The following is a 17957-nucleotide window of genomic DNA, read 5'->3' as shown; positions in this document are numbered from 1 at the left end:
CATGCTTATGTGGATTATCTGCACTAAAAACACAATGTAAAATCTTGTGCAACATAAAACTGTGTATACTCTTATTAGGGGTAGGAGAAATACATGTACATGAAAACACAAACATCCGAAGGTACGTCACTTCAGCTGCACCTCTTCCTTTGCCCTGTCTGAAGGCTGCATACTGACCCTTAAAAATAGAGCAAACTACCCACTAACAATACCCATCCAGTACTGACTATAGGACAAGCAGTCTGATAATTGAACAAGATTGGAGAAGTCACGGTAAACTTCAATCATAAGCATACGTATGAAAATTGACTGTTTTTGGATCATAACTAGGGTCCTGAAAATGTAAAAAAGGCCCACTTCCCAAATGGCATCCATTAATCGATCAAGAAATCATGCAACAAGTTAGACAAAATTAAGTGAAGGAAACATGCCCTGTAAAATAACTCATTTCTATGAAATTTCATATAATATTCATTTAGAATGAAACCCAACTCCCAAACTTTATTCAAGTTTTTCTGGAGACAAATTTTAGCAATTATTTTAATCAAATGTTGATTATCACACAAATGAAACACATGAAGTTACAATCACTTGAACAGCTGGCATCATGTATCAAAACAAAAAACTCCTACACCATACAAAGGTGAAAAATCTTTGAAATGACATCAGTGCAGAACTTTTAGTAAAGTTCCTTTTCCTGTAGTTTACAAAATATTTTACACAATAGTCCAAAATATTATAATATAATTTTACTATAAGGATTAAAAAGTGAAAATTGGAAAGGCATATTTTGGTGATTATAATTCAGTTTAAGCATGTAATAAAATTGATAGCACACAGTCACTGAACATTTTCTTTGAAAGGGAAGAAACTATAATTCCTGTAAATGTGGTATTAATAGAAAAATAAAATTGACTACAAAGTCAGCATTTGAAAATGTTTTCTCCTTGTTTAAACCATTTCTGAAACCAATCCAAATTTATTGAAATGGTCCAGTCCATAAAACAAGTTATACCAGACCCAGAGTTGTGTTTTTAAAGAAATGACATCCACAGAAGTTTAATATCTTAGCTTCTAACACTTTTCATTTTTCTCCACTGATTTGCACTAGTATGAATTTTAAATTGACATCTTGTTGGGAAGCTTAGTATAAATATTTGTGACTTGCAAACTTAATACATCCAACGCACCATTACAGCACAATGGTACATTTACATGGAACAACCACTATACTATTACTCTGCCTTAAATAGTCTTAATAATTATATCACCCACATCCAGTAAATTGAAATCAAGGCTAACTAAAAAAAGCATGAAACAAGGAACTTGGATTATGTTTGACCTCTTCAATAGTTCCTTTGAAGCCAGCACTGAACATACAAAGAACAGATCAGGTACATCACAAGTCCATGTGATAATGTATGTTGCTTTATTTAATCACCTTCATAGAGAAGCATAATTCTTGGCTTGTTCATAATTTGTCTTATTCCATTCATAACTTTTACTTTGAACCAATTATTCACTATGTTAGACAGCCCAGCTGTGGCAAAGCTCATTGGAGAGGTGCTCAATGATAATTTAAACTTAGCCTCATTAAAATATAATTTGAAGTGATACATATTCAACAAGATTGTATTGGACAAAAGCTGAATGAATTGATTATAATTGATGTCACTGTCTCAGAAAAATTCTAAAGGTATAAAACAGAACAACTGTGATTGTGTTTAGGGTCTGACATTTATTTCTTAAACATGTACATATTCTGTGCTTAGTTATGTTGCATTAAAATTTAATATACATCACTTACCTTAGTGAAACAGCCCAGAGAAAAACTGACCAAAAAAGGTTTTTTGTCCTCCCACAGAGCTACAAAATCCCACCTCAATCAAAGACTACCTGTGTTTATCAAAAATACTTTAAGAGGAACCTGAATTATTGAGGAACTACCAATCAAGACCTCGAACTTAGCAATGTTAGCACTAATAATATCAATTTAAAATGGAATTTCTCACTCACTGCAATAATTTCTTAACCAATTTAAAATTTGATATCAGAAATTATCACAAGAATTTAGAAAAATATTTCCCAATATTTCTGTACATCATTCAATTCTGTAGGTGATTCATAGCATTCGTACAAAATGCTCTGCTCCATTTAACAGCAATCAATGCAAAACAACTGCAAATAGATGTTTGGGGACGGCAAGAATCCATAATAGTTCATCTATTCAAAAATATTATACAAAACTGACCGTGGCAATCCATTATATGATACAAATAGAATTTACATGGTGTTTCCCAAACTGAAATTAAAGGTAACTAAAAACGCAGAGTTCCCATACCATTCTTCTTGCCTTTTATTCATGTTGAAACTTCATGTAAAAATGAAACTTCTTAATCCACTGCCACCCTGCACCACTAAATGCACTTCTTCTATAGGTGACTGCTGAGTGACAAATTGTTCAACTAAGGATACAAAAGCCATTTCATTGTGAGCATAAATTTGGATGTAGATTCATGACTTGAGAACCACATTATATATCCACCATCACACAATTTACAATATCACTAATTTCAGGACTCCACTGAGCATGGATGTATGCCAGAGGGCTGGTGATTGGCTCAAGTAGTAACCATTTGGGCAAGGAGACTGAGCTAAACTGTGTAGACCAGTTAATGCATCGTGTGGCAGGAACAACCCAAGTTTTTGAGAATGCAAAGAAGATTGCCGAATTGGCTAACGTGGCTTTCAAAAGGGTTCTGATGAGATAACATGCATGTTATTTGGGAGAAAGAGTTAATATACACTTTTTTTAAAGCCTTTGTCAAAGTACATGTGAGCTCACTAACTAAAATTGTGTTGAGTTATGGGGGAGAGGATAACATACCAAATTAAATATTGCTTAATGGGAGAAAACCCAAAGGCAAGAGTTGGAGTAATGGGAAGAAGATAGTGGTATGCCCCAGGGCTCAGTTATGGGTCACTTCTATTCAATGTCTGCTATAAAGGTTTGATATCAGCATAGAGTGAGTATCAGCATTTGAAAATGATACCAAAATAAAGAGCTATAGTTAACTCTTTACAAGACCATGTGAAGCTTTATAGAGATGATGAAATGGAGAGAATAGGTTAAGATAGATAGAATTTAATATCACCAAGTGTGAGGTGATGCATTTCAGTGAAAAATCTGCAGTCATTACACTTTGAATTGAAGTAGGCTCAGTATGTGGAACAGCAAATGGATGTGGGGGTACAGGTTCACAGTACATTAAAAACAACACAGCAGGCCAAGAATGCTTAAAAAAGTGTTAATGGAATAAAGCCAAGGTAATGCTGAATTTATACAAAATCTGACGATCTCAGAGTACACAATTAGTATCCTTCCTATAGTATAGAGTCCAAGGTTCAAGAAGGTTGATCAAATTCACTAGAATGCTAGCCTGCTAGGAGAAAATACAAATACATTTGAATAACTGAGCTTCAACTTCCCTGCAACAAAACAATTACAAAGCGAAAAAGTAAAAGTTCAAAATTCGTGAAGGATGGGACATGATAGTAAAACATTTCAAGTCTGTGGCAGAGTCTAGAACGAGGGATTAGGGATACACAGATTAAAATATGACAGATTTAGAACAGGAGAACTTTCCAATGAGCTGGGAGGCTGTGAAATTCAGTTCCAAAATTAGTGACTGAACCAGAAACTATAGTCAATATTAGATTGGGTAGAAGAATGAAGGAAGTGGTGGTAGGGGGAATGAATGAAAGGATATGGATATAAACAAGATTAGAACTATTTGCTCAGAGTAAACACTGGTACAGACTGTTTAGGCCAAGTGGTCTTTTCCTGCATGAATCCCTGACGGTACTAAAAAAGAATGTCACTCTACAGATTCCCAGGTGAAATATGCCCTCTGTAAATTTGCCAACAGCAATACTGGGAAGAGATTATTACATACAAGGAAATTCTTTATGCGGTGTTGCGGGGCGGGGGGGCGCGGGAACACTAATTTGCCATACTCTCCATTTGGAATTGTATTTAAAATACAAAAGCTCAAATGACAGCTACAGATCATCTTAATGAACAGTAGCAAATCAAAGGGGCAGAACAATGTGCAACCAAGTAAAACAAAAGCTTAAACTTGAAGTGTGAACTACGGATAATCAGTTAGAAAACGAAACTTGTGACTAACGGTCACAGATACTTTATATCTGCAAAAAAAATCAAGTTATAATGTAAATATGCTAACTAGTGCAACAATGGCAAACATTGTTAATTTTTTAAAAAAATGACTAAGAATTTTACTTAAATAATTTAAAGCAAGTGGACTTAAAGATGGTTTCTTTTGGAATTATTCATGTTGGAGCAGATAGTTATACTTAAAGGAGTGATTTTATAAAGAGAAAAGGCATCACAAGATAATTGCAGTCTTGATATGAATCCAGTTAAAACAATGAAAAAAGATTGTTACTAACACTGCAAGCAGCTTCCCTCAACATTCCACAAATAAATTAACCCGGACAATTAAATACAAAAGGAATTCAGAGTCTTGCACATCAAACCCTTCAATTCCCATTTTCTAAAAACACACCCTTCAAAATGCCACATGGAATTTATTGTTTAGGTACTAAATACAGAAAGGCAAAACACGTCCAATAAAATACCCAAATCACACAACTAAAATATCACACTCAATTTTCTGAAATTAAATTCCTAATATGTTATTCTGGCGAGTAAAATCTCAATGTGTCTGTGCATTTCATTATAGTGTAATTTTTCTGTGCCTTAGTGCAGAGTGTGGATGTTTTATATTGAGAAAAAAATAATTTCACTTCTATCACTGCATGAAACATAGTGCATAGTCTCAATACCCAATGCCACTTCTGTAATTAGACAGAGCAAATGGAATAGAAATCCCCAAAGTGGAATCAAAATTTTATTCTCGTTATCTAATTCAACACTACAGACATAAAACTTTAACCAACACCATCTGGTCAGGAAAGCTATGCCATCAACCTTGACCTACTAGGGCTAATGAACACAATCTTTGCAAATTAGTATATTATCTGAAACCTATTTCAATGGAAGTCGCGAATACTGCAAATCATATGATACTACATTCCTTCAGGTTCTAAATCACTATATGCTACCCATGTTCAGACCACTCACTTGAAAATCAAATAAACCTTGTTTCAGATCCACTCAATAGATTATCTTATTACAATTAGCTGCTAATGAATAATGAGGCTAACTTCTCAAAAGAGACAGCTTTGCATCCTTTGCTCTGAAGTCAACTGATGCCTAACTTTGGGTTTACACATCACCATCACAGATACAGTTGTGTAAATGCATAAAGCTTAACTTTCACATGGATGAAAAAAAACTGGATGAAGGAGTGGACAGGAAATAGGTATGTTTATTTAAGAAACTAATTAATCTGACCAAATGTAACTTTTTTTAAAAAAAATCACAGAACACAAAAAAATCTTGTATTTTTGAGTCAGTTGATTAAAAACAAAATTAGAACAGGATCAAGTTAACTTGCAAATTTCTGATTTAAAGTATGAAACAAGTTATTTGATCACCCAATTATATTTGTTATATTAATTTTCACAAATCGACTGCAGCTCTTTGGGATGAATCATCAACAGGGGCAAAGAGCCTGGGATCACATACAATTTTGGTTCTGTACAAAAGATTCTACTTGGGATTGGTATGTGACCTCACAGAGCACAACTACATGGCTTAGCTAAAAGTGCGGTTATAAAACCTCTTAAAGGCAACATTTTAATAGAGGGCAAGAAAACTGGTCATTTCTGGACTGTAGTAGTGTGCATAGTAGAGATCAATTCTAACCAGCTAACTCATAGTAGTGCATTGATCACATTTTTGTTCCTCCTCCACCTCTTTTAGTTAAATACAAAGAAGTTTTTGCATCTGTGCGGCATTCTAAAAAATTTGTAGTATTTTGTCTTTTCAGAATACTTTGCAAAAGTCCAACAGCGCAGTACCCTCTTTAAATGCCATCAGTAGTTAAAGAAGGTATGAATTTAATTGCAGTCTCAACTTCCCATTCAAATGCACTTGGTGTTCATGAAGGTCTTGGTATCTGGTTTAAGTTGTTATTCGTAGCAGAATAATTGTTCATGGTCAACACATTTTCCACTTCAAGACGTCTCTGCTTTGAATGATTCTGTTCATTTTCCTTTCGTCGTGGCTTCATTGGCAATACTAATATGATCAACAGGGCAACAATGTGGAGACAATAATACCAAGACCTAGGAAAGAAAAATTTTAAATGAATTGATTTGACTGAAACTGCAAATTGAACTGATGCATATTCATCAACTTAAGAAAACTACACATCCAAACGATGATTGCAGGGGCTAGGTAGATCATATCTAAATGAGACAATGTAACTTACAGCACCGAATGTATCCCTTCAAAAACTGTCATAATTGAAAACCGGTAGAAACAGTGGACTTAAAAAAAGCATACTGCTTCACCACAGACAGAGAAATCAAGGTTGCTGCACGCTGGCTATACTGCAGGAGAGAAGAGTCTTGTCCTGATCCACAACATGATTTCCTAGCCCTTCCCATTGGCAGGAATTTCTGGTTCTGCTGACAGCAAGACCCCCACTTTGACAGAGGGTGTGAACAACAGGAAACCCCATTGACAGTGCTGGGATTGGTAGATCCCCTGGTCAGCCAAAAGGCAAGTCTCCTCTGCCACCAGAATACACACTTGGTGGTTTGGGGGGTGGGAGGTTGGTGGGGGATGGGAGGGGTGTCCTGAAATATATTTAATCCATTGTTGAGTAAGTTGTCAGGTTCAGAGATTTGTTGCCAGGTGATTTCTGATCAAAAAGGGGTGAAACAGTTCAAAGACTCACTTGAAAGGAACTTGCCTCCTGCAAGTTGCAGCTCCTGCCTCTCACCGCTCATCTCAACAGCCTTCGCTCACAGCACAAGTTGAGGAGAGGGGATTGACAAGTGGGTGAGTCAGGGTGCAGGGATTATGATGAGATAGTGGATTAGGAAGCAGGAAAAGCCACAAGTTGGAAGGTCAGCTGCAAGAGTGTAGGTTAGGGAGTGGGAGAGGCCACAAGTCAGAGACTTGGCAGTGAGACAGTGAGGTAAGAAAGCAGGAGAGACCTTGAAGCAGAAGGTAGGTGAGGGGTCCACAAAGATGTATGGTGAGTGGAAGGTTCAGGAAGCAGAGTTGAGAGCAAGCTGCAGTACAAAGTTTTACTGTTTTTTTAAACTTTTTTGGAAAAAAAGGCTTTTAAAAGCCATTTCATTTAACAATATAAAGTATTTCAACTTACAGGGTATAATAATTCAATTTATTTTCTGATAAGCAAGTTCCTACAAAACCTAACTACAGCTTTTACATTGGTTTTAAAATGTGATTCACTTGAAGTTGCACTTGAGGAATAAAGAACAAAGAACACCACAGCACAGGAAACAGGCCCTTTGGCCCAACAACATGCCACCATTTTTCAGAATACATGGAATAGACATATTCCTAAGGAGGATCAAAGGAGAAAAGCCACCACCTGTGGTTAATTACAAAGTAAATGGTAACATCCAACTTATAATTGTGCAAAATCCTTGGTTAACACATTAGTAATACATGTTCCTATGATCCATTGGTCAAGTATCCATCTGTAATTCTGAAATCTGAATACATTCAAATACCACACTTTTTTGAACCTCAGAGATCAGCACTGTTTAACTTCTTATTTTTGTGATGGACACACCGAAAAGATACTCTATTACTATATTGTTTATGACACGTTTCTAGCCATTTTATTTACTTCAGAATACAGTTAGCATTGGTGAGACAATGAAAGTTTATATGCAGTATCCAAAAACCAGAATTCTGAAATCCAAATGCAACTGACTTTTTGAAAATATACTGAATCCTCTGCTTATTTATATATTAGGAGAAAGAAATTAGTAAAGTAAAAAGATTAAAACATTTTAATCAAAAGCTTTTAAAATGTTCCCATTTGTGTCCTTGTACTTGGTTCAATATTTGAGCCTTCTTGAAAGCCTGCAAATGAGTGCAATTAATGGAAAGACAATGGTGATTAATTCAGCTTGGGGTGTGACCAGTTGTGTGAGCAGGACCAGATTCTAGCAGTGTTTAAATTAGTGCACAAGATTGTTTGAGTTCATTTTGTGCTGAACAGTAGTCAGGCTTAATTGATTTTGGGTGTATTGCACCAGAAAAACAGCACAACCTATTGTAAACTATACCCCACTGTCATGGGGATTACTTTTTTTTTAAATATTCATTTGTGGAACATGGGCATCAGTGGCTGGCCAGCATTTATTGTAAGAAGTCTGACAACACCAGGTCTAAGTCCAACCAATTTATTTGATAGTAAACTCAAGCTTGAGGCTCCCCTCTTCGTCAGGTGAATGACGAGTTCTGGCCTCAGACAGAGCATATAAAGCACAGACAGTTTACGGATTAGAATGCAAATCTTTACACCTAATCTGCTATTCAGGTCTTAAAGTTACAGATCTGTAACCCCCATGACTTGCCTGGGTCTGTAAAACCTCACTTACTGTACTGTCTGGAGACAATACACATCTCTTTAACCGGTGCTCAGTGCTCCTTCCACTCACATTGTTAGCCACTTTAAGACTTGAACAGCAGGTTAGGTGTAAAGATTCACATTCTAAATCAGTAATCTGTAAACTGTGCTTTATATGCTCTGAGGCCAGAACTCTTCATTCACCTGATGAAGAGGGGAGCCTTGAAAGCTTGTGAGTTTACTATCAAATAAATCGGTTGGACTTAAACCTGGTGTTGTCAGACTTCTTACTGTTTTTACCCCAGTCCAATACTGGCATCTCCACATCATCAGCATTTATTGCCCATCCCTATTTGCCCTTGAGGTGGGGGTGATGAGCTACCTTCTTGAATCACTGCAATCCACATGCTATGGGTTGACCCATAATGCCGTTAGGGAGGGAATTCCAGTATTTTGACCCAGTGACTGCGAAGGGATGGTGATATATTTTCAAGTCAGGATGGTGAGTCGCTTGGAGGGGAACTTGTAGGTGGTGGTGTTCCCATTCATCTGCTACCCTTGTCCTTCTAGATGGAAGTGGTCGTGGGTTTGGAAGGTGCTGTCTAAGGATCTTTGAATTGCTGCAGTGCATTTTGTAGATAGTACACACTGCTGCTACTGAAGCATCAGTGGTGGAGGCAGTGGTTGTTTGCAGATGTGGTGCCAATCAAGCGGGCTGCTTTGTCCTGGATGGTGTCAAGCTTCTTGTCTTGTTGGAGCTGCACCCATCCAGGCAGGTGGGGAGTATTCCATCACACTCCTGACTTGTGTCTTGTAGATGGTGGATAGGCTTTGTGGAGTCAGGAAGTGAGTTACTCACCAGTCTTCCTAGACTCTGATCTGCTCTTGCAGCCAGTGTTTATGTGGCGAATCCACTTGAGCTTCTGATCAATGGTAACCCCAAGGATACTGACGGTGGGAGAATTCAATGATGGTAACACCACTGCATGTCATGGGGCAGTGCTTCATATCTCTATTATTGATGATCACTGCCTGGCATGTGGGGCATGAATGTTACGCGTCACTTATCAACCCAAGCCTGGATATTTTCCAGATCTTGTTACATTTGAACACGGATTGCTTCAGTACGAGTCGTCACAAATGATGCTGAACATTATGCAATCATCAGCAAACATCTCCACATGATGGAAGTAAGGTCATTGATGAAGCAGCTGACAATTGTTGGGCTTAGGACACTACCTGAGAGATTCCCAGAGCTGAGATGACTAACACCCCATGACCATCTTCCTATGTACCAGGTATGACTCCAACCAGCAGAGCATTTGCCCCCGATATCTATTGATTCCAGTTTTGCCAAGGCTCCTTGATGCCGCACTCGGTCGAATGCAGCCTTGATGTCGAGGGCTGTCCACACCTCAGGAACTCAGCTTTCTCGTCCCTGATTGAACCAAGGCTGTAATGAAGTCAGGAGTTTAGTAACCTTGCCGAAATCCAAACTGGGCATCACTGAGCAGGTTCCTGCTAAGTAGATGCTGCTGGAAAGCACTGTCGATGAGCCCTTCCATCGCTTTACTAAGTGACTGAGAGTAGACTGATTGGGCAGCAATTGGCTGGGTTAGATTTGTCCTGCTGTGCGTATACAGGACATACCTGGGTAATTTTCCACATTGTTGAGTAGATGCCAGTATTTTAACTGTACAGAAAGAGCTTGGCTAGGGGAGCAGCAAGTTCAGGAGCACAAGTCTTCAATACTATTGCCGGAATGTTATCAGGGCCCACTGCCTTTGCAGTATCTGGTGCCTCAAACCGTTTCTTGATATCACATGGAGTGAATAGAATAGGCTGGAGACTAGCATCTGAGATGATGGGAACCCCTGAAATTATTTGCTTTTGAAGTGAAGTAACTTATTACAAGTACTTAGCATCAATTTGTTCTACAAAACACTATCTCAAGTCAAAGTAGAATCGCAAGTATGGCTCAGGGCTTCAGACTGGATAAATTATTTGAACGTACTACTTTCTGGCAAGAAGTAAACGCTCTACAGACTAAGCTATGGTGATGCACTTGCTGTTTAGCGATTGAGCTGGAGTGCATGGCATCCCAATAGATTTTGTATAAGAAAAACAAAGTTCTTGTTTAGGGTTCAGTATGAGACTCAACCAGATTTGGCTGAAATAAATCACCTTTGCTAAGGAGGCATTTTGCTTATACAAGAGCCAGAATGGATTGCAGCATTATGCTCAAAATATTTATTATATATGAAAATTTTAACTTCCATGTACTTTCTCTGATAGCCCTGCAAATGTTTCCGTTCCAACTGCATATCCAATTCCCTTTTTGAAATTACAAATGAATCTGCTTCAACCATCCCTTAGTTGATGCAAAGAAGAATTTCTCATCTCCCCCTAGAGCCAATTACCTTAAATCTATCCTTTCTGGTTATTGATCCTTCCACTGGACTTAGTTTGTCCCCACTTATTCCACCAGTACTTTAACTTTCTCTGCTCCAAGGAGATAATGTGTTAATGCCAATTAAAAACTACCACAACCCTCTGGGTTATTCACTTTCTCAGCTTACCTGTAAAACTTTAGAGATGACTCCACTGACAGCAAAACAAATGGTACAACTGTGTAGCTTATTGCTATCATTGTTGCAGTCCAGGTTACAACATCATAAAATAATTTGATAGCTGGCGACTTGGTGAAGTATGATCGGAAGTTGTTTCGAATCTAGAAAAGAAAAAACAGGAATAGTTGAGAATAATACTTGAGATAACAATGTCTTCGAAGTAATACCATAATTTGTTGCTTAGTGGGAGGTGACACTGACAGGAAAATCACAAACATGCGTCTTCAGATATCTTATACAGTAACAGAGAAAAGTACATCTGCATTTTATTATGCAGTATGACATTTGCAAAATGCAGAATTGACCCTATAATAGTTATTTCTTAAGCAGTATATATGCATTTATTCTGCAAAGCAGTATCTTTACTTTAGAAGAGCTACGAAAAACTTGCATACAAATTATGTGCACGGATGCCGGTTACCAACAACGGAAAGGAATTTATTTTCATGGACAACTGGCCAGACTTTGAACAAAACGAGAATGGAATTTCTGCTATCTGACTCAGAAATATGTTCTGCTCATTCAAAGAGCACTCGTGTCCATCAATTGTGTATCAGATAAATGAAACATTTGGCAATGGAAAGATGTAATTTTAATTACTATTAAGGGAACATCATTGCATATTGACAAACCTCAATTTTTACAAGGCATTTCTATTTCTCACTGGAAGGATTTAGACTCAGATGCAACAGAAACACTTAATATAGGTTCAAAATTGCTTTAATGAATATGGAAAGTTAAAAATGAAATGATAACTTACTGCACGTGCTGCTAATGTCATTGGTATTCCTGTTAAAAATGTCATGTAATAGCCTGGATACACTCCATGCCACATTGCAGAGAGCACAAATGTTGCTGCTGTTGGATAGTAAAGGCAGCGATCATAGCAAACCCTGAAACAAAAGGCAGGTAAATTAACTCTGTTCAGATAACGCAATCATAGCAAACGAGGTTAAACAGCAAAGTTCGAGGGGGAAAGCACAAGGCTCAACAATAACAAGGCAGTTTTGATAGCAGTTCTCTTATCTATTTGTCCCATCACAAATTCTAATCTTTGGAATTATGAAAGTTCAAAGTAAGCTAATTTATTAGTTAAGATGTATATAACCAATTTCCAAATTGGAAACCACCAAATTCAACAGGGAGGACCTTGGTTGAAGCCAGAGATGGCTTAGACATCAACAGTGGTCCTCGGAATCAAACTATTAACACGAACACTGAACAATACTTGTACTTTGTTTACTGTGCACAGTAGTAGAAATTGAGAATTGCAATATGAGCAAGTTAGCAAAGCTCTTCAGCCGTAAATAAAAAGATTAATTCAAAATTGTCTAATGTCTAAAACTAAAAACTAAATTGAATACTTTTGTTTTAAGTCATGTGGAAAACCTGGGAAAGCTTTGAAGAATTCAGCTGGGGAAAAAGGAAAAATATTTGTTTAATTCACAAGTGCCAATTACAATCCCCACTTCTCTCTCCCATGCTGATTCTATGAAGTGAGCTGCTATTCTAATAGATCCTTACTACATTTAGCTCTGCAATAAGCCACTAGAAACAAAGCTCTCACAACAACTCCTGTGGATGGACAACAATTTCCACCAAAATGTGAAACCAAGGAGTAATGAGCAGATAAAAATAGAATTTCTCACAACAGATGAGTGAAATCATTTAACTCAGTGCTGGCAGTGCCTTAATTTTTTGCCTTTTTTTCCCCATGCGAACAGCAGCCCCCTCCCCACCTCAAGTCAACTGCAATATTTCATACCTATGCCCAAAGTAACATCATCATTAACTTTAGGTGGCTTACAGGCACTGTTGAACAGGGATTGAAATGAAGGCAGAATATAAAAAGGTTCTGGCACACCCAAGCCACAAAGCATCAGAATGTGAGATCGAATTCTATACTTACCCCAAACATTGCCTACCATGACAGACTCTTCAAATTAATGTACAGCATGAAAAAAATCATTGTACCTGCACCCCACATCATATTGTTCCACTTAGCTTACTTTAAAAATAGTTTTAGGCATAACGTTGATAAAGGTGATTGAAATGAAAAAAATCAACTTGTTTACCTCAGGACGAGGAACTGATTTCAAGCCAGTCCTACTTTGCATGGGACAAATATGCTTTTGTATTCTTGACATGTTAAATGTTTTCACTATAACCACATCAGAACAAACCACAGGAATGCCAGCTGCTTTCCTTCAATTCAAACAAAAAAATCAACAAAGTGAGTAATATTTGAATTGGGTGTGCTGATGGGGTTTGAGGTGGCCGGGTATTGCCGAATTTCGGACAATACAGGATAAACAAAGCCACTTTTATTTTGACCAACGGCTACTAGGAGAAATGAAACGGTCAGGATAACTGCCAAGATGGAGCAGGTAGACTACTCCAATGAGCTCTGATGTATACAATTCAAAACAGGGCAATTATAGGTTTTCTTATCAATTGCTCCCCTCCCTTTTCATTAGCTTAAAATTAATCTTCAATATACATAAATCAACAATAATGCCAGTCATACATGAGCCAATCATATTGTACCCTCTGGCATAATGGCATTTTATTAGTCCATAGAATCTGGACATTCAGCATGTTGGGTGGGCTTGTCTACCTCCTGTCGTTGCAGACTGCACTTACTATATCCCTAAGCAATCAAAGACGCTACCCAAAGTTCAAGTGAACATTCCCACAAGTTCTCCCAAAGGTCACTGCCAAACCAGATTAACTCACGACTCCACATCTGGGCAAGCATCCATCTTACCTGGACAATGAATAAACCCTATTTATGAAGTCTGATTATGTGTTCTACCCATTGAAACTATCTGTAAAATGTTGCATATTCCCAAGGTTTTAATATTCTTTTAGAACATGGGTCTGTCCTGATGCCCTTTACCATGATGCTTTGCAGCAATCTGTCTTTGGCTAAGTGAACATGATTCTTAAAAATACATTTAATTCAAAACAACAGCATATGTTTTTAAATCATAATCACTTCTTGAAATCTATTACATTTCATTTGTGTAAACTGCTTTCATGTTAGCTTACAGTTCTGTTTTAAAATCATTTAACTCAGTGCTGGCAGTTCTGTCAGTGCCTTAATGTCTAATGGTTTAAAAATCTTTACTAACCAGTTAGGATTAAACATAGAACACTGCAGCACAAACAGGCTCTTCGGCCCACAAGTTGCGCCGATCATAGATAGGCCTGTTAGGTATGGATATAACTCTCAATCCCATTAAATCCCATGCACTCATTCAGAAATCTCAAAAGACCCCAGCGAGTTCGCCTCTACCACCACCGACGGCAGCCAATTCCACTCACTCACCACCCTCCGAGTGGAAAAACTTACTGACATCTCCTCTGTACCTGCTCCCCAGCACCTTAAACCCCTGTCCTCTCGTAGCGACCATTTCAGCCCTGGGAAATAGCCTCCGAGAATCCACCCTATCTATACCTCTCAACATTTTATAAACCTCGGTCAGGTCGCCTCTCAATTTTCATCTCTCCAGGGAGAAGAGACCTAGCTCCCTCAACCTATCTTCGTAAGGCATGCCTCCCAATCCAGGCAACATCCTTGTAAATCTCCTCTGCACCCTCTCAATAGCTTCCACATCCTTTTGTGGTGAGGCAACCAGGACTGCGCACAGTACTCCAAGTGGGGTCTGACAAGGGCCTTATAAAGTTGCAGCATTACCTCCCGACTCCTAAACTCAATCCCTCGATTAATGAAGCCTAGTACACCATACGCCTTCTTGACCACATCCTCCACCTGCGAGGCCGATTTAAGAGTCCTATGGACCCGGACCCCAAGATCCTTCTGCTCCTCAACACTGTTAAGAGTCCTACCCTTGATATCATACTCATTCATCCAGTTGGACCTGCCAAAATGGACCACTACACATTTATCCGCATTGAAGTCCATCTACCACTTCTCTGCCCAGTCTTGCATCCTATCTGTGTCCCGCTGCAATTTCTGACATTCCTCCAGACTACCCACAACATCACCAGGGTGTTTTTGGCGACATTGTATCAAATTGATAAACTTGGGCCATTATATTTTCAGCATGTATATTTGCAACAACAACTAACAAGTGATTATCTTTTGCCTGTGTTTATTGGTTGTAAAGACTGGTAATGTTCAGCCCATTACTCTGAACTGACAGAAAAAAACTTCAAAAGCTAGTTTCAAATTAGTGGAAGTGTAGAATTTTCAAAAAAGCACATTTCCTATGTTCATTGTGGTTTGCTTTAGCTTTTTGTGGAGTTAAGTCAAACTTGCACTCATTATTCATACTATTCAAATAGTGTAGGTTACTTTTGGCAAAGAACAAGGCTGCTTATTTCATTGGGGAGTCTCATCTAATGCTCAATAATATTCAAAATATCTTACCTAATTGCTTTGTTCAATTAACCTCTTGTTTCCTGGCTTTGAGCATTGTATTTGACAATTCATTCAATATCTCACTCATGCTAGCTCCTTCTGTAAATATTTATATTTCATGAAGTAATAATTTAGTCAATAACAAAGAGCATCTGATTCGATTTCTGTGGAAGCAGTTTCATCTGGTGAGTATAGGTAAAATATATCAGAAGAATGCCCAGATGCAATACCAGTGTCTACTATTGCAGCAAAAGGAAACTTCAGAACTAGCATTCTCCCATTACTGAGCAGGAATACAACAACCAGCATAGACCATTGCAGCATTGGGATACAACATAATCTGCATCCTGTTAGTGGTATACAAAACATCCAGTGATACATCAAAATCATACCCAAAGGGTATATGCCATACCATTACCTTTTAAACCAGAGTGCAGTCTGTATGTTCCAGTTGTCAATAAACATTTTAAAGCTTGTTGCAAACTGTAAAAAAAAATAGAAATGATGTGGACTACTTTAATATGCATAGAACAAATATACAAAAGGAAGGGGTGAATGCGGTAAGTTTTTTTTCAGGAAAAAAAATTACATTTCTGAATCTTGCTGGGGAAATTTTATTCTTTCAAAATCTAGGTTAATTTCAATAACGGAGCATCAGCCTGGTATGTCTCAAGAGAAAATGCACCTTCCTGTCACAGGAAGAAGTGCAAGCCACAAAGGGATTGTACATTTAATTTATGTTACTCATAAATTTTCCAGTTTCAGATCTTGTTCCTATCCTTTGATTTATATATCTCAGCGGAATTGAAAGGGCTAGGACTAAGATATCTAGTCTTTAAGTTACAGGCACAGCAAGGCTCAGAGAATTAGAGAAAAAATACTAGGTGTGGGGCTACAAATTAGCAATTGCCCTTGTTAAAAAAAGGCAACTAAAAAGAATTCTCACCTCAATGTTAACAATATTTAAATTGGAAATCAAGTCCCAACGAGCACTGCCTTTCTCATCATAACCATTGAAGCCAAATCCTGCAGCATTGTTGATAGCATCAGCTGTTCAAAATAAAATTGAATACTACAATGACAATCACTTATTTTTCAAGTACTATTCTATGAATACATTCAAAAATTTTTCTTCATTATACACACACACATACAAATATTACTGCAAGATATAATTCTCCAATTCAGTTGTACAGATGGTGTTAGAAATGCTTTTTGCTGCATTAGAGCTAAAGCAGACATTTTGGTTTGTCCCAACTGCTAACTTCCAGACAAACAGCAAAATTCAGACCACAGCTTTGTCAGGTCCACAAAAAACAGGACAAATCCAGCCCAGCCAATTACTACCAGTCTGCTCTCAAAGTGATGGAAAGTGTCATTGACAACCCCAATAACTGGCATATACTCAGCAATAACCTGCTCACCAAAACTCAGTTCAAGTTCTCCAACACCTTGACCTCATTATAACCTTGGTCTGTATTCCCCACTATCAAAGGTTTGGGGCTGCCACTGGTCGGAAATTGAGTATACCAGAATAAAAATACTTTGGCTACAAAACAGGTCAGAGGCAAGAAATCCTGCAGTGAGAAACCCACCTGATTCACCAAAGCCTATCCACCATCTATAAAGGTACAAATGAGGAGTGTGATGTAATACTCTTCACTTGTCACTTCACAGCTCCAACACACAAAGCTCAACACCATCCCGAACACAGCATCCTGCTTGATTGGTATCCCATCCATCATTTTCTCTATCACAATTGCAATAGTGTACACCATCTTCAAAATGCACTACAGCAGCTCATCAAGGCTGCATCAACACCTTTCAAACCAGAGGCTTCTATCGCTCAAAAGTAAAGGGCAGCAGACGCCACCACTTATTAGTCCCCTCCAAACCACTCACTATCCTAACCTGAAACTCTAATCACCCTTTCTTTGTAGTCGCAACGTCAAAATCCCGGAACTCAATTTCTAACAGCATTACGGTAATCCTACACCACATGGACTGCAGTAGTTCAAGAAGGTGGCTCACCACCACCTTCTCAAGGGCAATTAAGGATGGGCAATAAAGCATGACCAACGACATCCACATCCATGAAAGAAAAAGCTAGGTTTTGTATTTGACTACTACCGCTTTCATTGGGTTGCCACACAACTCTCCACCATTACAGAATGCATATTTGTGTCCATGTTAAAAAATCTATCTAAAAAGTCAAATAAAGACAAAACCAGGCACCACCAGACAAGCCCACCCAACATGCTAAATGTCCTAGAGATTCCAGTCTTTCCCCATATCCAGCATTTTCCTCTAGTTTGTGTCCTAGTGCCCCTCAAGACCAAATCAAATAGAGGCTAAACAAGAGGCAAGTGGGACTTCCAGTTCTCACTGGGG

The 17957-nt window shown here is 38.1% G+C and overlaps 1 protein-coding gene across 2 annotated transcripts in view; it reads right to left on the bottom strand.

Moving 5' to 3' along the window:
• Positions 1 to 470: 470 nt before the first annotated feature.
• The window catches only part of mboat2b (membrane bound O-acyltransferase domain containing 2b), a 115627-nt gene continuing 98140 nt past the window's right edge, over positions 471 to 17957 (bottom strand). For both annotated transcript variants that reach the window (XM_080192118.1, XM_080192119.1), the window contains 5 exons: positions 16513 to 16616; positions 15985 to 16049; positions 11940 to 12072; positions 11129 to 11280; positions 471 to 6276 (listed from right to left, as the gene is read on the bottom strand). In XM_080192118.1, the coding sequence (XP_080048244.1) occupies positions 6090 to 6276; positions 11129 to 11280; positions 11940 to 12072; positions 15985 to 16049; positions 16513 to 16616 (641 nt within the window). In that variant the 3' untranslated portion in view covers positions 471 to 6089. The remainder of the gene's footprint in view (positions 6277 to 11128; positions 11281 to 11939; positions 12073 to 15984; positions 16050 to 16512; positions 16617 to 17957) is intronic.

Source organism: Carcharhinus amblyrhynchos, chromosome 7, assembly GCF_965287045.1.
Source record: "Carcharhinus amblyrhynchos chromosome 7, sCarAmb.v2.hapA, whole genome shotgun sequence".
In the NCBI taxonomy this organism is placed as follows: domain Eukaryota; kingdom Metazoa; phylum Chordata; class Chondrichthyes; order Carcharhiniformes; family Carcharhinidae; genus Carcharhinus; species Carcharhinus amblyrhynchos.
This window is presented reverse-complemented; position numbering and strand designations above follow the sequence as displayed.